The sequence below is a fragment of the Emydura macquarii genome, unplaced genomic scaffold (genome assembly GCF_026122565.2).
Source record: "Emydura macquarii macquarii isolate MOO-44397 ecotype Brisbane River unplaced genomic scaffold, CSIRO-AGI_Emac_v2 contig_670, whole genome shotgun sequence".
Taxonomy (NCBI): Eukaryota; Metazoa; Chordata; order Testudines; family Chelidae; genus Emydura; species Emydura macquarii.
In genome coordinates this window covers 1,204,249-1,228,398 of record NW_027130807.1, presented here as the reverse complement: position 1 = coordinate 1,228,398, position 24,150 = coordinate 1,204,249, and the positions used below count along the sequence as shown (strand labels likewise).

The 24,150-nt window shown below is 52.5% G+C and overlaps 2 protein-coding genes across 2 annotated transcripts in view; both read left to right on the top strand.

Annotated features, from left to right (window-relative positions):
- The first annotated feature begins 909 nt into the window (after nt 1-909).
- CD6 (CD6 molecule) lies at nt 910-10,421 on the top strand. Its single transcript, XM_067541471.1, has 12 exons — nt 910-970; nt 1,753-2,106; nt 2,724-3,032; nt 3,599-3,898; nt 4,707-4,784; nt 5,386-5,526; nt 6,106-6,234; nt 6,842-6,946; nt 7,912-8,022; nt 8,442-8,603; nt 9,228-9,335; nt 9,933-10,421. Exons 2-12 carry the CDS (start codon nt 1,839-1,841, stop codon nt 10,028-10,030), a joined length of 1,809 nt encoding a protein of 602 aa, XP_067397572.1. The 5' UTR covers nt 910-970; nt 1,753-1,838; the 3' UTR covers nt 10,031-10,421.
- A 28-nt stretch (nt 10,422-10,449) lies between these two features.
- CD5 (CD5 molecule) overlaps nt 10,450-24,150 on the top strand; it is a 53,441-nt gene continuing 39,740 nt past the window's right edge. The window contains exons 1-2 of the mRNA XM_067541557.1: nt 10,450-10,548; nt 14,796-14,826. Coding sequence (XP_067397658.1) covers nt 10,450-10,548; nt 14,796-14,826 — 130 coding nt within the window. The remainder of the gene's footprint in view (nt 10,549-14,795; nt 14,827-24,150) is intronic.

The following is a 24,150-nucleotide window of genomic DNA, read 5'->3' as shown; positions in this document are numbered from 1 at the left end:
CATTTCCAGCTTTAGGTCTCCAGAGCCCCTTGGCCTCACAGGCTTGTGCTCTGGTGAAGCTTGGGAGCTTATCAGTAGTTCTGGGGCGTTTAGGCGCTCCCCTGGATCATCTGACGGCTTCATATGTCCTCCAGCTAATCGGGGCTCATCAGCAATGCAGTCAGGTCGATGGGTCCCCCCCTGGTATTATTTGATCTCGACCCTTCCTGGTTGCGTGGGCCCTTCCCATTGAATGAGAAGGAAATGACCAGCCTCTGAAAACATACATCAGCATAGCTACATCCCTCTGGGCTGTGGACTTTTCACACCCCTGAGAGACGTAGCTATGCTGACCTAACCCCTGGTAGAGAAAGCGCTAGGTCGATTGGAAGAATTTTTCCATTGAGCTAGTTCCCGTATCTTCAGTAGATAGATAAACTACAGCAATGGGATAACCCCTCCCATCAGCATGGTGAGTGTCTACACTAATGTGCTACAGTGTTGTATATCCTCATCCTGGCTCCACATGCGCAGCTATCTACTCTGTCACACTCGATTCTGTCTGTCCATCTGTCTATCCAGGCTTTTATACCTCATGCATCACTCCAGCATAGCTCATGGCCCAGAGATCCCTCAGCACTTTCCATGGCTAGGAATCATATATTGGCCAGAGGTCCCCTAGATCTCTCAGCTAGCGCGTCTGTTCTCCTTTTATCTCCAGCCTAGATGAGTGGCCTGGAGAACAGGCGTCAGGTTCAGATCAGCTTCCAGAGTCTGGGGATGCTTCTCCGGAACGGAACCGCTCTGCCCAGGCCTAGACGTTTGCTTGGGGTGATTTCCTTCTCTGGATCTCAGTAGTTGCCCAGGTGACAGAGATCTCACTCCATTCTAACCGTTTCCATTTTTGTTCCAGTCCAGGCAAAGACAACACCTCCTGCCGTCCCCTGGAACATCACACACGGCGGGCACGGGAACACGTCTGCAGAGCCAGGTGAGGATCCAGCGGGCAGGCAGGGGGAAACCCCCTCGTGCTCACCATGAGTCCCTCTCTATATAGAAGGGACAGGACTTGGGACAGCAAAGTCGAAGGGGGGGTTCCTTACTCAAGGTGATGGGCACACAGACTCTGTCTGTAACCTCCTGGATCTTTAGTGCCCAGACTGGGTCTGCCTCGGAAGGAATTGCTGAAACTATCAGAGAGAGGAGATAGAGCTAAGGCTGTGATGGGTAAGTGGCGCCAGCAGCACTGGGAGATGGGGGGTGCCCAGATTAGGATGGGCCGTAACATGGTGGCCGCTGATGCCAAGGGAGGGAGGGAAGATAGGGGTGCCCAGGTTATGTGTGACAGCCGCCTAGCACTCCTTGTATCTCTCCGGGACTCCTCACAAGCTGGCGCACAGCCATAGCTCAGAGCTGTTTTTTTGAGGTCACCGGGGGTGCTCACGCACTCGTCTGTGACATTTGGGTTGAAGAGGAAGGAAGCAGCGTGGGCGGCAACGTGTGGCGCACCTATCCCACCTGTAAAGAATTCAGCCTGGCCGCGGGGTTAGTCATGCTGCTTAACACAGCCGACGCCCTCTGCTCCCACTAGCTGCATCTGGAGATCTCTGCACCAGCTTCCATAGGGCGGCCCTTATGGGCAGCCACCCCTCTGGGGCTGCCCTGTGCCCAGCCCTTATGGGCAACCACCCCACGACGCAGGGTCCCATATAGCTCTACCCCATTTGGCCCATCCCATGGATTCTCTCTGAAATCACGTGTGCTGCCCTGCAGGCCTCTCAGGAGAGGGATCCGTCCGTTTGGTGAATGGCAACAGCCCCTGCAGTGGTGCCGTGGAGGTCCATCGCAATGGGAGATGGATGCCAGTCTGCCAGGAAACGTGGGACATGAATGCCTCCCACATGGTCTGCAGACAACTGCACTGTGGGGAGGCAAAGGAGGCAGCAGATAGATCCCCTGCGTGCCCGCCCAGGTCGGCATCTGCAAAGGAAGCCACCCTGTCTGCTCAGAGCCCCTGCCATTCCCTGCATATCCGCTGTGTGGGTCCGGAGAGTACGTGGAACCAGTGCAATGTGTCGTTTACCGAGCAGTGCTGTAGCAAGAGGCAGGCAAGCGTCACCTGCACAGGTAAGAAACAGACCCATGCCGTGTCCTATAGAGTCCGGGCCAGCCCTCAGCAGCTCCCAACGGGAATCCAGCCATGCATGTTGGCAGCTCTCCTGCTGCTGCTGCTGTAGCCTCATCAGCCACCTCTACTCCATGGTGAGGCCAGTCCAGCTCTGCCCCGGCCCATTGGCCAAACCCTGGCCCTCCCAGCTGCCTCTTGCTGGCCCACGTGGCAGCCTTGCCCCTCCCCGCCTCGCAAGTTAGAACATTCAGGGGCCCAGCCGGCCCCTCCATCTCTGAGCTCCATCCCTGCATCCCAGGTGAGTGCCCCTGCATGCTACACTCCAGATAAATAATTGAATGACTGACGAAGCTGAGACCACATCCACCCACCCATTCACTGAAATCCGCTCTAAGGATCCAGCCAGCCAGCCAGCCATTGAGACCACAGCCAGCCAGCCATTGAGAGCAGATCCAGCCACATACACAACCCATCATCCCTTCATCCCTCTATCCATCCATCAAGACCAGATCAATCCATCCTTTCTCTCTCCCTCCCTGTGCCTATCCTTCCCTCTCTGCCATTCCCAGAGCCCCTATCCCAGCTGTACTCACTCCCCCTTTGCCCTCTTTCCCAGGTTCCCGTTCTCTGCGCCTGGTTGGCGGCGCCAGTTGCTGCGAGGGCCGGGTGGAGTTTGAGGAGGCCGGTGTCTGGGGCACAGTGTGTGACGACAACTGGGACCTAGAGGACGCCAGGGTGGTATGTCAGCAGCTGAAGTGCGGCTGGGCCATCCAGGCTCCAGCAGCCTCCTTCTTCCAGAAAGGGACGGGCCCCATTCACCTGGACGAGGTGAGCTGTGCTGGGAACGAATCCCACCTGTGGGACTGTCCAGCTGAGAGGAGCCATGACTGCGGCCATAAGGAAGATGCCGGTGTGGTGTGCTCAGGTCTGTCCCTCTATCCAGAAGAGTGAACTTGTCCTTCTGTCTGTCTGGTGAAGCACCCCCGTCTATCTGTCCATCTGCCTGGCTGATGGAACACTCCAGTCCGTCTCTGTCTAGTGGAAGATTCCTGTCTGCCTGATGGAGAGCATCTGCCCATCTATCTGTCCATCTGAAGGAGTGCTCCTGTCTGTCTGTCTGTCCACTGGAGGAGTCTTGTCTGTCTGTCTGGTGGAGTACTCCTGTCTGTCAGAGTACTCCGGGGTGTCTGTCCATCCAATGGAGAGCTCCTGTCTGTCTGTCACCTGGAGCACTCCTGTCTGTCCATCTGTCTGGTAGATTGTTCCTGTCTTGTCTGTCTGTCTGGGATGGGCAGTGATATTAAACACTGGCAGCTTGGGGAGGGAGTAGATCCCTCCCACCTCCAGAAGGCTCCAGGTGCAGCTGGGATCTAAAACCCTCCATCGCGGGCAGCTCCTTAGTGTCTCTATAGCATTAGGGTGGGGACCCCCAGGCTGCTCCTCTTTGCTGACCTGCCGCCCCTCCCTCCCCTGCCCCCCATTACCACACAGAGCACCAGAACTGGCGGCTGTCGGGGGGCCAGGATGCTTGCGCCGGCCGGGTAGAAGCCTATTACCAGGGCGTGTGGAACACAGTGTGCGACGGGACCTGGTACAAGGAGGAGATGGACGTGCTGTGCCGCTGGCTGGGGTGCGGCGTCTCTCTCCACAGGCTGAGGTTCAACCACACGCAGCAGAGCAGGCTGAACTACCAGTGCAAAGGGACCGAGGCCTCACTGTCCTGGTGCCGGTGGCACTACAACAACTTGAACCTGTGCCACCAGTCGCAGGCCGCCGGCGTGATCTGTAACGGTAACGCTGCACCGCGCTAACGAGCCGGGGGGTCGGGCTGGAGTGGGTCCTTCATGCTCACTTGCTAAGTGCAACAGCTCCACTGTCATGTACCGAACCCCCAGACAGACAGATCTGAGCAGGGATCGAACCTGTGCCCCACCGGAGGAAAAAGTACATCCCCCCCTTCAGCAGCTCAGGCTAGCTCTCTAGGGAGACAAGTCCCTACCCATTAGGCCAGCAGAGGGGGGTGAAGAAGGCAAATATGGGGAGTGATCGAGGAGATGGCGGGCAGTTGGGGGGGGGGGGGTCAAAGGAGGTGGATGTGGGAGGTGACCCAGGGGTCAGGTAGGATAGGTGGGGCAATGGGGGAGGGGACGGAAGGAGGTGGATGTGCGGGGTGATCCAGGGGATGGTGGGTCGGCAGGAGAAGGGAGTGAAGGAATTGGACGTGGGGGGTGATCCAGGGGTTGGTGGGATGGGTGGGGTGGCGGGAGAGGGGCGGGGAGGAGGCGGACGTGGGGGGTGATCGAGGGGAGGGTGGGATGGAGGGGAGAAGCAGGAGAAGGTGATGTGCTAGGTGGAGATTCCAGGGCCCAGAGAGGCAGTGGAGAGATTGCAGAGTGGGTGCTGATGGTGCCCAGGATCCATAGGGACTGTCCCAGGCATGGGTCAGGATCAGTGCAGGGGGTACAGACACCCCATTGAGGTGCCTAGGTTTCCACAGTGCTTCCCCTGCCCCCGCCTGTCTTTGTCTCCCACCCTGGAGTGGGTCTGTCTCTCCTGCCCCGCTGACTGTCCTTCTCTCTCTCTCTCTGTGGCCCCCCAGGCTCGCTGGGCTTGCTGAACATGTCGGACCTGCCTCCGATGGAGATGACAACTCCAGGTGACCCCCTGGCCGGGAGAAGTGAGTGTCTGGGGGGCTGATTGTCCCATCCCTTCTGCGGTGTCTTTCTCGGGGGGACTGAATCTGAGACAAGCCCTCCCTGCTGGGGCAGGAAGAGATGTTTGCCAGCCTCGTGCCTCTCTGCACCGTGGGCAGCTCCCCTCTGGCGGCGCCCGTTCCCAGAGGGAGCAGACAAGTGGCCCCCTCCCCTCAACAGGATCCCCCAGGAGCTGGGGACGTGGCTTTGAGCATCTCCTTTGTCACTGCTGTCAGCGTGCCTGGCGTTCTGCCCCTACCCAGTGCCCCCCAGCAGAGCCCCACAGCACAGCGGGCAGGATCAGGGCCGCAGGGATTGCTCTGAGGAGCTGGGCCTCCCACCCCTCCAGCAACCTCCCCCACATTGCGTTCAGAGGGGCCAGGAAGGGGCTCCTAGGTCAGCCCCCAAAGTGCTCTCAAGCTGAGGGCCTGCACGGTGCTGGGAACTCCACGTAGGTCAGTGGGGGCACCTAGCAGGAGGGAGGGGACCCTCTGCCTAGCCCCAGTGGCCGTTCCCTTCTGTCATGTGCCTCTCTGACTTGCTCTGTCTGTCTGTCCATCTGTCTTCCCACCGCCCCATTGCCAGGCACAGCTGGGTCGCTGAGCAGGGAAGCTAAGTCCCTCTCGGACTGGACTCTCCTCTTCATTTGTGTCGTCCTGGGCCTTCTCCTCTTGGTCACTGTGCTGGCCTTCACCATCGCCCTGCTGAGGATGAAGAGGAAACACGGTAGCTTTGCTGCACAGGGGGGGCTTAGCCAGGGCAAGATTATGCACTCGGGGGGCTGGGCAGTGAGGGGCCGTGCCAGTTGGGGGGAGCCATTAGACGGGCCTTTCTGCATGGGGGAGTGACATCACAGGGGCTGCATCCAGGCCGAAGCATGGGTCCGAGGTGGGGCCAGCCATGGGGCGACATGGAACGGGGCCAGCTCCCCCGCTGGTGTCACTCAGCCACAGCTCCATCGGAGTCAGTGGGGCTGCACTGATCTACACCCGGATCTGGCCCTGGCCCCCCGCCCAGGGCATAGGGCACGCAGGATTGCTTCACTGCTCTTCTGCCCCGAATGCCCAAACGGCTCTCGCTCCGCAGACTAGCTCCCTGCTGAGCGGAGAGCGAGCGGTGCCGGGGCAGCCTCCAGCGTGATAGAGGGAGTGTTCCCAACGCCAGCGCACAGGGCCAGCCAGGAACCGCGGGGCACGCTGGACTAGCGGGGACCCCCTCCCGGCATGGGGTGGGGGGCCTGACACGGCTGCACCAGGACCTGTACGGCCTCCCCAGAGCAACCCTTCTCTTCCTCTCTGTTTGCAGCCCACACTGTGTCCTCTTCCTCATTAGTCACCCCGGTCCTGCTGAACCACAGCGTGCAGGGCCCGGAGATGCCTGCAGGAGGTGCCAATGACTACAGGAAAGTCGCCGCCCACCCCCCCAAAGCAGAAGGTAGCGGCTGTTGCTCTGCTTGGTCTACTGTCTCTCCCGCTTCAGCCCTTTCCCCACAGCCCCCACCCCCACACCCTACCTCTGTGCCCCTGCTCCACTTCCCTGCCCCATCTTCCCCTCCCACACATCTCTGCCTCTGCCCCTGCCCCACCTTCCGCTCTTCTCCGCAGCCCCGCCCACACACACACTGCCCCGCCCTCTCCCCTTGTCTGCCTGCCTCCCCTGCCCCATCTTCCCCTCCCACACATCTCTGCCCCTGCCCCACCTTCCTCTCTCCTCCGCAGCCCCGCCCACACACACACTGCCCCGCCCTCTCCCCTACACCCCACATCTTTCTGCTCCTTGTCTCTCTCAGTCCTTCCTGGCCATCCCCTCCTGTCCTGCCAGAGTGTGGGGCTCAGGGCTCCTGGTCCTTGGTACCTGGGGCACTTGCTGGTGGGCTAGCCCCGTTCCCAGCTGCTCTGTTTCACCCGAAGGCGCAGAGGGCCGCAGGCTGGGAGCCATGGCCGCACAGCCCCGGGGGGTTCTGGGAGGGCACTGCCCCACACTTGGGGGCCCTGCTCTGGACAGTCCCCCCACGTAACTGCTCCCTTCGTGCTCCCCCTAGCAGAGCCGCTGGCCGTGCCCGCGCCTGGCGCCGAGGACTCTGATTCTGATTACGAACACTATGATTTCAGCAGCAAGCCGCCCGTGGCGCTCTCCACCTTCTACAGTGAGCAATCCCTCCTCCCCCCATCCCACAGGCTCCTCTCAGCCCAGGGCCTCTGCCTCCCCATGGGGTCCTGGCCTCCCTCACCCTGCCCTGTGCCCCACAGCTCCACCAGTGCCCCTCCATCCCGCCCTGAAGCCACTGCTATCCCAGCCCCGGGCTCCCCACCTCACAGCTCTGCCGATGCTCCTCAATCCTGACCCACACCCTGCTGGGCCTCCCAGTGGTTTCAAACTGCCTCTAACCCCCTGGTAACCCAGCGTCCGCAGGTTAAAACAGGGTTATGTTAGTTCAGCTGCTAGTGGTTACAGCACAGATTTACGGGTGGGATAGAATTAGCTTTCGGGCTGCGAGGACATAGGTAGGAGGCTCAGGCTGGGGTAGGGTAGGGTTAAGGAGGCATGGGATGGGGTTAGGGAGTACAGGGGTTGGTTCGGTCAGGGGGGCACAGGGTGGAGTCAGGGAGATCCAGGGCGTCAGGGATACAGGGGTTAGTTGGGGTCTGGGGGGATCAGGAGGTACAGGGTTGGTTGGGGTTAGGGGGGTCGGGGTACAGGAATTGGTTGGTGTTAGGGAAGTCTGGGGGGAGTCAGGAGGTACAGGAGTGGGTTGGGATCAGGGGGTACAGGGTTGGTTGGGGTTAGGGGAGTTAAGGGGGTCAGGATACAGGAGTTGGTTGGGGTTAGGGAAGTCTGGGGGGAGTCAGGGGGTACAGGAGTGGGTTGGGATCAGGGGGTACAGGGTTGGTTGGGGTTAGGGGAGTTAAGGGGGTCAGGATACAGGAGTTGGTTGGGGTTAGGGAAGTCTGGGGGGACTCAGGGGGTACAGGAGTTGGTTGGGATCAGAGGGTACAGGGTTGGTTGGGAGGGTCAGTTCAGGGAGCACTGTTAGCGGTGATCTCCCGGCTCATCCCACTGTGACGCTGGGCCGGGTGAGGTTTGCTGGAACCCTTTGGCCTCTGTTCGCAGATTCACTTCGGCACCGGGCAGCAGACGAGTCCTTCCCCCCGGCGCCTGGCCAGGAGGCACTGAATGAGGGCCCAGAGCCCTGGGGCCAGCTGAAGCAGAGGCCCCACGAGGGTGAGAGCTGATACTGCCGCCTGGGGGGTGATGGAGACAGGAAGGACAGTACCAGGAAAGAGGCCCCAATGCCCCAGCTGGGGCGGGCAGGGGCAGTACTAGAGCCGGGCCATCAGCGCCCCTGGTGTTTGCCTCTCCGCCTGTCTGTCTGTCTATCCCAGTGCATGGGATGGAGCGGACTCTCCAGCTGAGCAGGCCAGGGGGCTCTGGTGCTGATGGGGCCCTTGCTGGGGCAGGGCAACAGGTCTCCCCACACCCAGGCACTGGAGCTAGGCGGGCAGGGTCGCACTGTAAATCCACCATCCAGCTCCAAGGGGCTCCATGTAGATCTGTAGCCCCCCTGGGCTGGGCGGGCCTGGGCACCGCTGGCGTTGGCCCGTGGGAAGGCTGCGCTGACGGAGAGGCCGCTTCCCTTGCAGAGCCCCCCGCTGAGTCCAGTTCATCCTCAGAGGACAACTACTACAACCACAGCACCAGCAGGCAGCAACAGTGGGGCAGCCCAGCCCCTCCTCCTGCTGAGAGTCTCTTATCGCCAGCGCCTCCCGCCCAGGGCGACGGTGGCTCCCAGCTCTCCTTCCAAGGTTAGCGAGATGGGGCTCTGACAGCTGGTGGGACCGTCTCTGAGCGTTGGCCTTCGATACCCCATAGCCATTCCTTGAGGAACAATCTCCCAGCACATTGTCCCCTCCCCCGGCCTAGCGGGGAGGGAAGTCCAGGCTAGGCCTGAGATCCAAGACTGGAAAATCCAACCCCTTGTGTTGGTGGAAGGGAAGATCATCCTAGGAGCGATGATGCCACACCCACCCTACCAGCAGGGCCGCCATCTGTGCTGGACCCTGGCCTTCCCCTGCAGGACCTGGCCCTTGCTCAGGAGGGAGTGTGATCTCCATCTGCAGGGAGACCCGGGCTCCTTCCCTCACAATCTCCAGGAGAAAGGCCTCCACAGAGCCTCCCCCTTCTCGGTAATTGGCGGGACAGAGAAAGGTCCCACATGGGCCGTTAAGGCCTCTGACGGCATCCTGACCTGCGGTGGGGACCTCTTCTCTGGGGACGTTAGGGCTGATGTCTTGGTCTGGCCTGAGAAGGCTGTTTGGAGAGCCTATTCCCAGCAAGGATAGTCGTCCCAACTCCACTTCCAGGAGCCTGGAAATGCGCCTCACCCCCTGCACCAGGAGGGTGAACGTGCCTGGTGTTGTCTCCAGCAGGGCCTGCCAGCGCTGACAGCTCCAGCACCTCATCCGGAGAATGGTATGAGAACTTCCACACCAGGGAGCACCAGGGAGCCCCACCAGGGAACCCGTCCTCCATCCCGGGTGAGGACAGGAGGTGATGCAGGAAGCCTGGGGAGGAAGATACAGTCCTAGTGCTTGGGGAGCTGGCTGGGGCGCGGAGTTCCCAACACCACTAAGGCTCATTCTGGGTGCTCGTGTGAGAGAACGCGATTCAGATGAGGTTATAGTCCCTTGAGAAAGAGACTGCAAAAGAGAAATAGAGACCAACAGAGAGAGAGAGGGGTGAATGGAGAAAGTAATGGAGGGCGGGAGGGACAGACTCATGGCTGTGGGGATGGAGGAACGGAGGGACGATAGGCAGCCGAGGTGATGGAGGGAGGCAGGGATGATAGATGGCTGTAGGGATGGAGGTAGGGAAGGATGATAGATGGCTGTGGGGTGGAAGGAGGGAGGGAGTGAGGGAGGAAAGGATGGATGATGGATTTAGAGGAAGGGAGAGATGACTGACAGCTGTGGGGATGAAGGGCGGGAGGATAGATGGCCGTGGCATGGAAGGAGGGAGGGAGACTAGACGGCTGTGCGGACGGAAGGAGAGGGATGCATGGATGACTGGTGGCTATGTGATGGAGGTAGGGAGGGATGAACTACAGGAGCTGACTCCGGGGTCGGTTATTTCAGGCTGGCCGGCTCTCTCCCAGCCGCCAGGGAGCTGTGAGCCTCGGTGCGACTCCTCAGAGGACAGCGATTATGATGATGTCCAAAGCCTGAGGTACTAGGGCAAGGGGTCACTGTGGGCCTGTGTCTCCAGCCCTCCCTCCTGCCTCCAACACAGCAACGGCAAATCAGCGGGCAATAACTGAGCCTCCCATCTCTCCACGGAAGGCATTTGGCCGACACAGGTTCCGCCAGCGACGGGTGCCAATGTACGGGGGGAAGGCTGGCCAGCAGGTCCCAGAACCTGCCCCAGACAGACCAGCAGTTCCCAGTGCAGCTCCTGCACCAACTGACAGCTCTGACCCAGGCGCCCACGGAAACCCGCTAAGACCTTCCCAAGAACATCCCCTTCCCAGCCCACGTTCTCTGCTTGGGCCCAGCTAGCCCTGACCACTCACGCTCATAAGCCAACCCCCGACGGGGGAGGGAGGTGTCCTGGACGCCATACTCAGAGCTCAGCCTGTCCCCTGAGCACTCTGGGATGGCTTCCAGGGCCGTGGGCTCTACCCCCAGCCAGGAGAGGAGCTTGGGTTGCATGGTGATGGGCACAGCTGGAGACCTAGCTGGAGCCCTAGCGAAGGTAAGCCAGCGGTCAGCAGTCCTGTACATCACAGGCCAAACTGCCTATGAGATCCAAGCCCCCCACTTCGAGGGGAAGTCGAGGCAGTGCCTGACACTCCAGAGAGCTGGGTTTCCTCCCCGGCCTTGCTGCTACCTATCTGTAGGAATGCAGCCAAGTCACCTCCCTCATGACTCAGTTTCCCTGCTGGAGATGGAGATCATGGTGCTCCGTGTGAGCCTGCATTAGCTGAGCAGCTCTGAGATCCTTTTGAGATGGACGGCGCTGCCGATGGGCAAAATATCCTCTGAGGAATGAGGTGATGGATGAGGCCACGAATGATGGTCATTCCCTTACCTTCAAGCGAAGGGCCTTTGGCCAAGTGAGGAGAGCATGGCTGAGGGCCGGTGGCAGTGCCGGAAGTCGGGGGATTCATGTCTGTGGCCCAGCTGTACCTGCCTTCAAAGCTGTCACTGGAGACGAGAGGCTGGCTCCAGCCTTTTAAGAAGGGATAAGGCTCTTCGGGATTTTTTCCTTGGAAAATGTAGATGAAAACGCGGGGCAGGGGAGGGGAAATAATTATTTTGTCAACATTTTTCTCTAAGCTTTTTCTGGATTTTCATTGAACAAAATCATTATTTTCCCCCCACGAATCCCCAAAACCTTTCAACGGAACTTGGCTCCGCCGGGGGGGGAGGTGTCTCTAGGAACCCTTTTTGCACCAAAAGAAACGCATTGACAGGCATTACCTGAGTAGCTGAGACAAACTGAGAGGCTCTGGCTGCTCTTACTGGGGAACCCAGCGTGGCCAGAGCTGTAACCTTTCTCTTCAGACATTTGTTGACCCTCCCCATGGCCCTGCCAGGTGGTGGAGGATTTTGATCTCCATTCTACACTGGGGGGGGGAGGGAAAGAAGCGAGGCACGGCTAGATGAAATGACTTGATCAAGGCCACCCACCGAGTCAGTTGCAGCTCCTACCCCTATGCTTGTTCCTCCAGCTCCCTGGGACAGTGCTCCTGGGGGTTGCTCTGCGGGCGTTTATGTAGCTATTGATTCCCTGAAGCATGGACTTTGGATCCTGAATTGGAACCTTCCCCTTTCATTCCTGGAGCAGGGGGGAAAGAGAGCTGCGTGGAAGGACGGCAGTAACGAATGTATCTTCCAGGATCTGGGAGCACAAGCACTGTGTAAATAGCAGAGTCGTATGGCTGCTTCCTCACTCTCAGATGGTTTGGGCGGCACAGCGGCACGATTGTAAAGCGTGTTGTGAGATTAAAAGGCTTTGACTAGAGGGGCTGGAAGGAGAATCTCTTTATTTAAGAACGGTGGCTTTAGGAGTCAGAGCAAAATCCAAAGCCAGATCCCCGCTGGTGTAAACCAGTGTCTCTCCATTGGAATCAGTGGGGCCAAATCCTCAGGTAAGGTAAATCTGGCACGGCTCAACGGGAGAGAGTGCTGCTGATTGCCACCAGCGGATGATCTGGCCCTCAGAGTCTGTGAGAGAGAGGCCTGATGTGTAGCTAGGCCACCTGTCAACATAAGGGCCTCACCGTGCACCAGGCCCAGGAGCACCTCTGGGATTCATTCTGGGACAGACCCCTGGGCCTGTGTCATTACACCAGGAATCGGGGTCGCACAATGTAACCCACATTCCTGAGCTCTGCCATGGCTGGGAAGCAGCTGGGCCCAGTAAGCTCTGCCTCAGGGAATATGCTCTCCTTTGCTACCCAATCACTCCGGGCTAAGTCCACTTCCCATTGACTTCCCCGGGAATGGGGCTTGAACCATAAAAATAGCTTGGAGTAAAAGGCAGTAGAAGAAAGAAGGGACTGTTACCCTGAAAGAGGCCTCTCAGCTCACCCAAGCAGAAATTCCTTTATCACCCTCTGCCTGACAGCAAATCAAGCAGTGATTGATACTGACAAGGTTCTTAAGTGCAGCGGTTAATACTGAACTGAAAATAAACACCAGAGCCCAGAGCTTATGTCTGCTAATGGAGGCCAGGGTGGTCCCACTAGCATCACCGACCCTCAGGAGGCAGCCTAAGTCTCACAGTATGTGGGGTTTTCCTCCAAGCCCTGGCTCCTGGAGTCATGTGATTTTGGGGAGCATCTCTGCTTTCCTTTACAAATAAAAGTAAGTCTCTGGCCCTCATGGCTGTGGGGAAAATCCGAGAGGAAGCCCCAAGGCTCGGAAAGCAGAAAGCCAAGAAAAAGAAGCCAACATTTAATCAAAAGATTTTTTTAATCTCATGATTTTTAAGCCAAACTTGTGATTATTTTTTTGAGTCTGCCTCATGCTGTGTTGCACAGTTGGGGTTGGCCAAGCTGTCTCTGCCAGAGGGAGATCTCATTGGCCTATCAAAATTAAGCATTAAATAGTCTTGCTCATCATTATGCAGACTGTAGAGCTGTTCACTGTGGAATGGCTGCCAGCTCTTACTGAGAGCGGGCCAGATACCAGCTCCGGTGCTGCAGCTCGGCTTTGTTAATTTCTCCCTAGTTGTTTCAGCTGCAGCAGTTGAACTCCTCCTGTGTGTAGGGAGAGAGAGAGGCCAAATGTTCAAGCCCTTTCCTAAGGACTGAGTTGATCTACATCTTTAGCATTCCCAGGGAAGAATGATCCCTTCACCAGCACTATCCAGGCTACCAGATGTGCAGCATTTTGGAGATCTGCTAGAACGGGGAGAGTTTGCAAGCAGGATACATACCCAGCTTGCAATGCTTACTCCGTTTTCCCTTCCTCTCAGTGTTGTCTATCCAAAATGTAAGAGACTTCACCTCAGGTACAAATGATGTGATGTGGGGACCCAGAGAAAGGGGCAGTGGTCAGCAAACAGGGCTCTCCTGCCAGGTGGCGCGTAGATCTCATCAGTATGTATGTGCTGTTTTTCACATCCTCACTTCACAACAGAATTGCATATCAAGTCACTTAGTAGAGAAAGTCCAGAAAAACTGGCCACTGGCTCTGCCCCCCAGCCTGACCCTCCTCTTCCCCTCTCAGACCCTGCCCCCAACAGTCAGACCCCAAAATGGAGTTTCCCAAACACTTCAATTTAAACAAACTGGATTAGATAAAACAATAAAACAAGTTTATTAACTCCAAAGAGATTTTAAGTGAGTACAAGTAATGATGCATATAAGTCAGAAATTGTTACAAGAAAAATAAAGGTGAATGCAACCGGTGCCTAATTTAACAAACTACATTAAATTCAAAGCAAAGTTTTCTCATCGCATGCTCTCAGCAGTGTTACTGACCAAACTTCTTAGATCCAAACCCCTTCTCCAGTCCCACAAATGCTTCCTTTGTTGCTTCTGGTGCCGTGAATGCAATGGGCAGGGGGAGAGAGAGGCATCTTCGGGTGTTTGTCCCTCTTTTTTATAGTGTCGGTCCTGCTCTTGAAAAATATTTCCAGCTGAGATTCAGGAGACAAAGGAGTCTATATGGAAGGATGTTCCCTGCTGCTTTTCCTCGCCTGTTGGAGCTTCTTTAGTTTCCCTTCCTGCTTGATAACTTTGTTTACTGCTTAAGTGCAAATTAAGCAGAGCACACATTCCTTTGTTGGACACAGGCCCATTTGCCAACCTCAGTTTGAAACATGTATTAAGAACGCCCTACAGTGGAATCTTATAACTTCTCATACAATGTTGCTGCACACATTTTATCAGGACAATAATGACCAGCAAATTATGAGTTTTCAAATGATATCTCACAAGGCATGCTTGTACAAAGCTTATTACAAAAGTGTACAGGGTGTGGACACAGGGGTACATTCTGTCACAACCAGCAACCATCAAGGCAGTAGAAAAACCAGCCAGGCTGGTCAAAACCTGGCCAGGTGGTAACTCTATTGGGAGGAAAGCCCATTAACTGTTTCTTTAAGGGCCCAGGACCAGGAGCCTTGCAGAGTGGGTGGGGCAAGGCACCCCTCTCTACCAGCCAATGGGGATGAGCTTTGGGAAGGGGACCAGCATATATGCTGCCTCCTCCCTTATATAGCTGGGGAGACACTAGCAATCAGAGGGGTTGTCTGGACCCTGCAAGTCTGAAGTGGAAGGAGCAGTTGGTTGAGGGTCTGCACCTGGCCTCAGTAAGAACCCAGCATTAGTGGGGGTTCTGATCTAAGGAGAGTGCTAATAACTGCCTGATGTGCAACCCAGCTGCTGGAGAAGCTGGGAGTGGATGTGAGGAAGCTGCTCAGCAGCTGGCTGGGAAGAAGTGATGTGAGGAGACAGATCTCCTGAGTGGGAGCAATGGAGCCTGCAGCCTGTGAGAGATGTTGACAAACAGGGAAAAGGTAGGAGCAGCCCAGGGAAACAGTGGGGATTGTGTGGAGGTGCTTTTTGCTGCCTAGCACAGGGTCTCCAGGCTGGACCCCAGGGGAGAGGGTGGGCTGGCTTGGGTTTCCCTGCTGACCCTCCCAGTAAAAGGAGAGGTACAGGCTTCAGGGCTAAAAGGTGCAGCGACTGATGTGTCCCAGGTGAGGGCTGAGGACCTGGCACAGAGGCCAGTAAACTCTGGGTTTTCTGTTTGACCTTTTCTGTTAGCCATGGAAGGGGACTGGACTGGAAAGAGACTTGGTCAGAGGGCTGGACCATGGAAGCTGCAGACCACTGTGGAACCAGAGTGATGGACAAGGGGGTACTAGAGTAGAAGAACCCCTGCAAGTCCACATCCTGGCTATTTCATGTTGAGCAAAATGGATTGAAACCCAAAAGCGTTTCGTTTGGATTGACCTGAAATGCTTTGTGCAATTTGAAATGCCATTTTTTCCTATTCAACAAAAAACATTAAAAAAATGTTTGTTTTGTCTCCAATCAAACCTCATTTTTCCCCTGATTTTTTTTTTTTCAGTTCAGCCCCCAAACTGAAAAGTTGGTTATTCACCCAGCTCTATGCACAACATTGAACTGCCCAAGTACTCCAGCTTTTGACTCATGCTGGGTCATGTGAGCATCTGAACTTCTCTGCTATGGATTCAGATTTGCCGCTGGCCTACTCAGTCCTCAAAGGAAGGTTGCTCTGCTTCTGCTGTGACTGGCCCAGTCCTCTGGGTGTTTCTACATAGCCCCTTACCCCCTGAGAGAGACCTACCCAATCCTACTGAGTGTCATTGTTCAGCCAAAGTCCATTCCTTGTAATGTCATGGTGACCCCTCACCCAGGGCACCTGCTGCATATTTTCATATGCACTTTGAGTACAATGCTGATAATAATCTATTGGCACATTCACACATCAAAACACAGACAGAGTCCAGCCAAAACAACATTCAGCAGGTAGAATTATGAGTAAACAATGTTATCATTCATTCAAATGAAGCTGGGCAGGGCTGGATTTCCCCTCCCCCACAGAGGGAGCATTGAGTTGCTTGTAAACTTTCACACCCTGATTTTCTTGGTGCTGGCATTTTCTTTGCTTGGTATCAATCCTAAGGTTGATATTTCTGGATGACTATTGGAAAAACTGGTATGTGGTCATTAAATTATACAAGGGGAGGGAGGAATTCATTTTTCCCAGATGTTTCTACTAGAAAAATAAAAAATGACTTATCCTAGCTCAAACTTGGCTTGTTTTAGAGATCTCACTGGATAAAGGAAAATAATCCAAGTTGGAAAGAAATTGGCAGCTTTACTGTTCTGGGTGTGCAAAGCTGGACTGCTTGGGACATTTTCTTTTTCATAGATTCCAAGGCCAGAAAGGACGATTGTGATTATCTAGTCTGATCTCCTGAATAACACAGGCCGTAGGACTTCCCCCAAATGACTTCTAGAGCAGATTTATTAGAAAAACATCCTACCTTGATTTAAAATGGTCAGTGATAGAGAATCCATCATGACACTTGCCAAGTTGATCCAGTGGTTAATTATTCATTGTTAAAAATGTACATCTTATTTCCAGTCTAAATTTGTCTAGCTTCAGCTTCCAGCCACTGGATCCTGTCATACCTTTCTCTGCTACACTTGAGACCATTATAAAATATTAGTTCCCCCTGTAGATACTTGTAGATAGTAATCAAGTTACTCCTTAACTCTTTGTTAAGCTAAATAGATAGATTCAAGGAGCTCAATCACTATAAGGCATGTTTTCTAATTTTTTCATCATCATCATGGCTCATCTCTGTACCCTCTCCAATTTATCAATATCTGTCTTGAATTTTGTGGGCACCAGAACTGGACACAGTATTCCAGCAGAGGTTGCACAGTGCCAAATACAGAGGTGAAATACTCTCTCTACTCCTACTCGAGATTTTTGGTGTATGGTGGCACCATCATTTCAAGCAGTTTGGAATGCTGTGAGCCAGATTCCTGGCTCTTTGTGCTGCTCAGACAAGGTGAAGAAACCAGAAACCTGCCCAAAAGGAGGAGTTAGGGGATTCATTTAGTGTAAGGGAACCAGCAGATGGCAAAGAACCAGCCATGCCAGCTCTTCCCTACCCGCTTTCCATCTCAGGGATACAGAGGGGTCTTGATGGGGATGGGAGGGAGTGGGGCCAGTAGCTTCTGTAGAGAACCATTCTTACTGGTGTCATTTAGAGCAGCCCTTAGGCTGCGCTCAGTTACACAAGTGGCTTAAACAGACCCCTCATACACACACACACAGCTGATCTCAGCCTCCCCCCCCCCGCCCCCCCCCCTCCAGTAGTGCTGAGCATAGCTTAGTCACCACCAAAGATCTGGCCTGGGCTGTGCACAGCAAAGGATGTCTGAGTTAAGGATACCATGGTGAAGGATAGGAGGACTCTGTTAAGCATGGTCTCTTGCTAAATTGATTTGGTAGCATTCACTTCATCCCCAAGCATTTAGCATTGCTTTCCCCTTGTGGTCTTTTACCACTGGTTTCCCTTTTCCTCAAATTCCACCCTCCTGCCCCCCAGAAACGAAATACCAAAATGAGTGTCAAAGGGTGTGGAGCCAGGTAAGTCCCGATTCAACAAACAAGGACTTGTTGCCACCACACAGATCCATTTCTAGCCGTTCCCTTTATTAAACACAAAGCCTAGGTGCCGTATTACAAGGGAAAACACAGGCCAACAGACAGCAGAGTCACCTTTACCAGCGATGCACCGAAAAGTCAGGAGACGATGAAATGTGCACTGCAGGTTTTTACCGTGTATCTGTCCCCCTCCACAAAGACACACACGCCCCCCTTCTCCCCCCGCCTCCCCGTCATTGTGCAACTGTCACAGGATGCGGTTTCCCCTCTCACTGTCGCCCCGCTCTCTCCCTGCTGGCCAGCGTGTATAATAGCTGCACTGTGCCATGCAGGAGGTTGGTTGATTCTGTGCCCGACTAGGGGGAATAAGGAGGGCCAGACTCTTATGTTGACTAGCAGACAGATCATCGTAGTCTTCCAGGGTCAATCTGGCAAGGTGCACAGGCTACTGAGCCCTCTCTCCTCTCACGGGGATGAATGGGAATTGAGGGCACTTGGCGCTTCGAAGAATGGACCCCCTCCCCCCCCTTGTTGGCATTGCTCTGCCTCTATCATGACTCTGTAGAATTAACCCTGCCGTGGAAGCCCCTTCTCGCTCCTAGGCGATCTCGCTGCACGTTTGCTGAGTTAGCAACTGAAGGACTGTTCCAAAGCCCACTGAACTCAATGGGAATCTTTCCAATCAACATCAAAGGGCTTTGGATCCAGGGCCTCTCAGAAAAAGTCAGACATTCCCTCGGCCATTCCTGCCATCTAGAGGCCACGCTGAGAAAAAGCAACACCCCTCTTATTCTTTCACACATTAAGGCTGTGCCTGGACTGGCATTATAATCTCCCATCACTGCAGCCCTGATAGGTGTGAGTGCTACGTCCTCCCCATCCCCACCACCACCCTTCTGGTTCTTTAACCCCAGAGTGTCCCAATCTGCCCCAAGTGTGGTTGAAGGACATGGTGGTGAAAAGGCCAGCAGCTAGCAACACTAGCTTCTGCAAAGAGGTTGAGCTGGAGGCACAACCAGCAACTGCCAATCTCATGACCCCCCCCCACCTTAAAATAGTCTTGTGACCCCCCTGCCCCCCTTTTGGGTCGGGAGCCCCAGTTTGAGAAACATTGCACTACAGCATGGTGCAAGCCAATGTATTAAAAGGATATGTTGCACAGTAATGTGTTCTATTGCACCATATTCTAGTGTTCTAATCCAGGGCAGGTTTTTCCCATATATACCTTCAAATACATTTGAAGATGCTGCACTGAAATACAGGATCCAGTACAGACAAGTGCATTTGGAGCTGGCTAAGGTGACGTGGCTAAGCTATGCCAACGTTAAGGCTGAGTTGTGTAACTTTAACTCTGCCCGCCCCCCCAGTGCATCTGCCACATTCGAGCATGGTCTGTATTTCCAGGATCACAAACTATGTCTCAGATTGTGTGGAGTGATCTCAAGTCTGACCCTGAGAACCTCTGGAGTAGGCTCAGAGGGCCTTATGGCAAGGAATGGAGAAGGATTGCCAACACAGCTCTTTGATCTCCAGAGCAACGCAGTCCCAGGTCTTTCATGTACCGTCTGCTGGATAACAACAGGAGAGGACTCCATGTTTCTAAAACTAAAGAGATTCTTTATTAAGAGAACTGCTTCCAGAAATGTTGCAACTGCAGCTAGCATTCCATCCATGTGCATGGAGACCGACTTCCTGGTGGCTCCTTCAAATTCTTCCTTCCTGCAACCTGTGATTCTCCCACCAAGTACCATGCAGGTTGTGACACCAGCCAGCCATGGAGCAGCATAGATTCTAAGGTCGGAAGGGACACATATGAGCATCTAGTCCAGTGGTCCACAAACTTTTTATGTTGCGTCCCTCCCCCCCCCACCACCACCACCCCTCCCACACACACACACATAATGGAATCTGTCTGCGCTCCCCTGGGAGCCAGAGTTGGGAGCTGGGGCCAGGACCAGAGCCATGGGCAGGGGCCGGGAGCGGGGCAACAGCCGGGCCACAGGCAGGGGCCAGGAGCCAGGGCTGGAGCTGCAGCTGGGGACTCGGCCAGAGCTGGGGGCAGAGCAGGGCTGGGTGGTGCTCCTTCCCCGCATCCCATGGAGGCTAGCCTGGGCCCCACCACGCCCCCTCAAACATACTTCCATGTCTCCCTCGGGGGGCAACCCCCACACTTTGGGGACCACTGATTTAGTTTGACCCCCATATAACACAGACCTTCTCCAAAATAATCCCTAGAGCAGATCTTTTAGAAAAACATCCAATTTTGATTTACAAATGGTCAGTGACGGAGAAGCTACCCAAACACTTGGCAAATTGTTCCAGTGGTTAATTACCCCCACCGTTAAAAATTTACGCCTTAATTGCAGTCTGAATTTGTCTAGCTTCCGCTTCCAGACACTGGCTCATGTTCTACCTTTCTCTGCCCCCCTTCTGTGAAGGGGAACGGGTATCATTTGCTGCTCCCTTTATAAGCCTATACGCTAACCCCTTGATGCCAGCGGAGCCCTCAGTGACAAAATCTACTGTACATGAGTAGTTAGGATTTTTTAAGGGTTAGAACCGGAAAGTGTTGTGCAGCCTTAACTAGGGCAGGTGGCACCCACTGGCCCGTGATCGTAACACAGTAGTCACCTCAAGGCGGTGCAGGGTAAGCCAACACACTGCAGCCAAGTGCAATACAGCCAAGCACTGTGCAGTGCATTAGAATCAATGACCTCTCTCCAGGATTTTCCACTAGCACCATCACTGCAGCATCTAAGTACACCACGCTACACCACCCAGCAGAACATATCACAATGCAGTAGGCCAGGGGAGTTGTTTCCACTGGAAACCTAAGCCCTGATATGAATCTCTCCTCTCCATGCCCTCAGCTCTTTTATCAGCTCCATCTGTGGGTTTCCATTTCCCTCCCTGGTGGTACCATCTCCTCTTGTGTGTGCTGGGAGAAGAGTTCATTTCCTCTAGCTTAAACCCTTCTCCCCCTCAAGCTGTTTTGAAGCACTAACACCCACTGGGGTTGCTCCGCAGGCTCTGGAGGAGGAGGGGACATGGGTGGGAGGAGAGGGAGACCTACCTTGAAGGGACTAGCTCAAACCAGCCTTAGTGGAAAATTCACTCTCTGCCACATCCTTCAGCTGTTTACCGACTCAGAGAGGGTCTGGCAGCCCCAGAACAAAGGAGATTTTGCCCCATGCTGCAAGAGTAGAGGAAGCACTGAAATAGCAACAAAGCTGAAGCAGCCTGCAGTGCTGAGACAAAGGAGAGAGGGAAAGAAAAAAAAGAAAGAAAGAAAGAAAGAAAGAAAGAAAGGGGTGGATGGGGTGAACAGATAGGATGGATAGATGAAATGAAATGGCATGGACAGCTGGAATGATCAGCTGGACTGGGAAGGGATGGGTGAATGAAATGAAATGGGATGGGATGGGATGGATGGATGGATAGGCGTGGGGTGAGTGGAAGGATGGAGGAGATTATATGGGATTTGCAGTGCAGTTGTAGCCGTGTTGGTCCCAAGACATTAGAGAGACCAGGTGGGTGAGGTCATATCTTGTATTATATCAACTTCTGTTGTTGAGAGAGATGAGCTTTCGAGCTTACAAGAAGAGCTACTTCACCCAGTCACCCACCTTGTCTCATTAAATGCGATCGACAGGATGGGGCAGGATGAGATAGAATGGCATGGATGGATGGAGGGCAGAATTCTTCCCAAACTCTTGAAATTCTGGAGCTTATTTTTGGCAAAGTTTTTAAAAGATCCCAGTCTGTCAAGTGCTTAGGGGACAGAGACTGAGACCTCATTGGTAACTCCAGGCCCTGCTCTGACCTTTCTCCTATACCTTTCAGTACATGTCACTGGATGATAATTTAATAGCTGTTGATCCCATGCAAACAGTGACATGGTCAGGTAATGTTTATCTTGCTGTCTGCATGGCAGTCATGGGTGTGATTCTCCTCTCACTCACAGTGGTGTAAATCAGGAGTTAAACACCAGATTAGATGGATAACATGAATAATAAAGAACATTAATAACACACAATATTGAGGGGTGGTAGAATTCCATTTTTTTTTGTCTATAATTTTGACGGATAACATCAATGTTCATTTCTAAGCATTTTTTCTGACTTATCAATTTAAATTTTTACACTTGCAGGAAATTATGGAGTCAGACAATCGGGGGCGGGGGGTCAGGCAATAATTATTTAATGACAATAGATGTTGAGATTCAGAAAGCTAAAGGTTTATAACCGTTAAAACACAAAGTGTCAAAAATCACATATCAAAATACGTTTGCAGTAGCTGACAGAGACAAGCTTTCGAGCGACAAAAGAACTCTGTGTAAGCTCAAAAGCATGTCTCTTTCACCAACAGAAGTTGGTCCAGTAAAAGATATCCCCTCACCCACCTTGTCGCTCTGTGTCACAATAAACAATCTAAATGTCTTTTCTTACTTTGCCTATCTGTCCATTTCAGTTATTAGCAAAATATTTTTTCATTGGTTTGTGTTTGTGTGTGCAATGAAATCAATGTTTACTGACATTTACCAACAAAAATCAAACCCTTCCATGCACAATAACTGCACACACATCTGTAAAAGCCAACATCCATTAAATCCCCATTTCAGAGAAGCACTTAAAGCATCATCAAAGCTAAATATCGGGCCAGATCCCCAGTTGGAGTAAGCCAGAATAGCTCCATTGACTTTAATAGATCTACACCAATTTACACCAGCTAAAGATCTGGTCTCAGAGTGCTCTTTGCAGAGAGAATCCAAATTCCAATGTGATTGGAGTTAACTCACCAGCTCTGCATAGCTCTTCACACGCAAGTGGTTTCAGGTTCTGAAAGAAAGACATCAAGAACCAAAATCTATTTTACAACTGCTCCCAGGCACCAGAAGAAATGTAGTGATAACAACTAATGGGCCTCATTTCTATTTACACTAAGGTTCCTCTTCACTCATTTTAAAGCCTCTTTATGCAGCAAGAGCAGTGTAAAGTGGCCTTAGAGTAAATGAGAATCAGGCTCAATAAAGATATTATAATAATTATGTCACATAATGCCTAAATACACTATTCACACCAAGAAATAAAAGGCCAAGCTGATCTGCATCTCAACTACAATTGAAAGGTACACTGTAACCTTCAAATCCATATAAGGTAAATACTTATCCAAACCCCGACTAACTGGATTTCAGATCATCTAACATTTGTATTGAGACTGCAACTCTGAAATTCATATCAAAAGTGAATTTTGTTCACCTGGGCCTAGATCCACAAAGGTATTGAGGCTCCCACCTTCCATCAATTTCTGGATCTGGGCCCTGAACTCCAAATATTTCAGGTTTCAGACGTCCCCTCATACATTTACAGAATAAGATGTTTAAAAATGCCTGTGGCCAGATCTTCAGCTGCTGTTAATCGGCGTAGCTCTATGGAAGTCAATGGAGCTGGAGTGATTTACACCATCTGAAAATCTTGTATTATTCCAGTGACAGAAATTTAAAATATTCTGTTCATTATTCACCTTTTAGTCAGTTGGTTTAATTTTTGCTTTTCATTCATTTGTACAATGAAAAGAGGACGTCTGTTTTTCATCAATTTCTCAGTGTAGTTGGTATAGCTAGCACCACACAGTTGGGTTTGGTTCGGTTGCAAACACTGCTGGGAAAGTTTTGGCAAAAATATCCTGTGTTCACTGAAGTGGTTTGTTCTGGGTTGGTTTTTTCTCGTAAGAACATTGCTATTAACACTGGGGTTTGCAAAACACTTTTCATTTTGAACTAAAGCTGAATTTTGGTCTTAAACTACTTGAACTGCGTAACTGAACATGAACCTTTTCAGTGTTGACCTAAAGACTGTACCAGATCCAACTTTCAGACTGTCCTTAAAAAGGGCAGTGCCATAGCTACAGAGTATAAATATAGAAAACGTGTGTTTCCAACATTTCTAGAGGATAATTAGGGAAAACCAATAATGCAGCAGTCACTGAGGCAGACTGGAGCACAAGAAAAAAGCAAGCAATTCTTTTGGTCTGGACAATGTGACTAGCACTGAAAATTATTAATGACTTGAAAGGACATTTCAATTTGACTCTTTAATGCAAACAGTTTCTCCCTGTAGCTCAATAGGTTGCTTATAATCTTAATATAAAGAGTAACCGATGTATGTAACCATCTCTAACACATGCTGCTCATATCTGTAATATGCTTATAAGATCTATTCATTATTTAATTAATTCTTTATAAACTATTTATGAATCTCCCTTTATTATAAAGTATGATCAAACATTAAAATATGGGAGCTTTGGTAGCTTGAATGTTTATAAAACAAGCAAGTGTTTCACCTGAATTCTCAAATATCCACCTCGAGTGTATATAACTATCCAATAACAGAGTGAATTGTGAATTACTCCAATTTGCAATTTGGATTTTGTCACTTAATAATATACCCTGAACTAACCCAGCAGGGATCAGAAAGGATAAACATTGTTTGACTATGTAACTAGAAAACTAAACAATTTTCTGATGGTAAGTTCCTCAAGAAAAATCACCATTACATTTATTTAAATGAAAATATTTTGGATTTTCCACAGGAATTTACATTTAAAATCAAAATGAAAATTTCCATTTCATTTTGACTTAATCTAGTTTATGGAAATAAAGATGTTGGTTTCCATTTCAAGTTTAGGG

What these genes read in the sequence shown, in the direction of transcription:
- CD6 (XM_067541471.1), top strand. Translation starts at nt 1,839, where the DNA reads ATGCCAGTCTGCCAGGAAACGTGGGACATGAATGCCTCCCACATGGTC. An exon ending in GAGGATGAAGAGGAAACACG is followed by an intron (nt 5,527 to 6,105) that starts GTAGCTTTGCTG and finishes CTCTGTTTGCAG; the next exon opens with CCCACACTGTGTCCTCTTCC. An exon ending in CCACCCCCCCAAAGCAGAAG is followed by an intron (nt 6,235 to 6,841) that starts GTAGCGGCTGTT and finishes TGCTCCCCCTAG; the next exon opens with CAGAGCCGCTGGCCGTGCCC.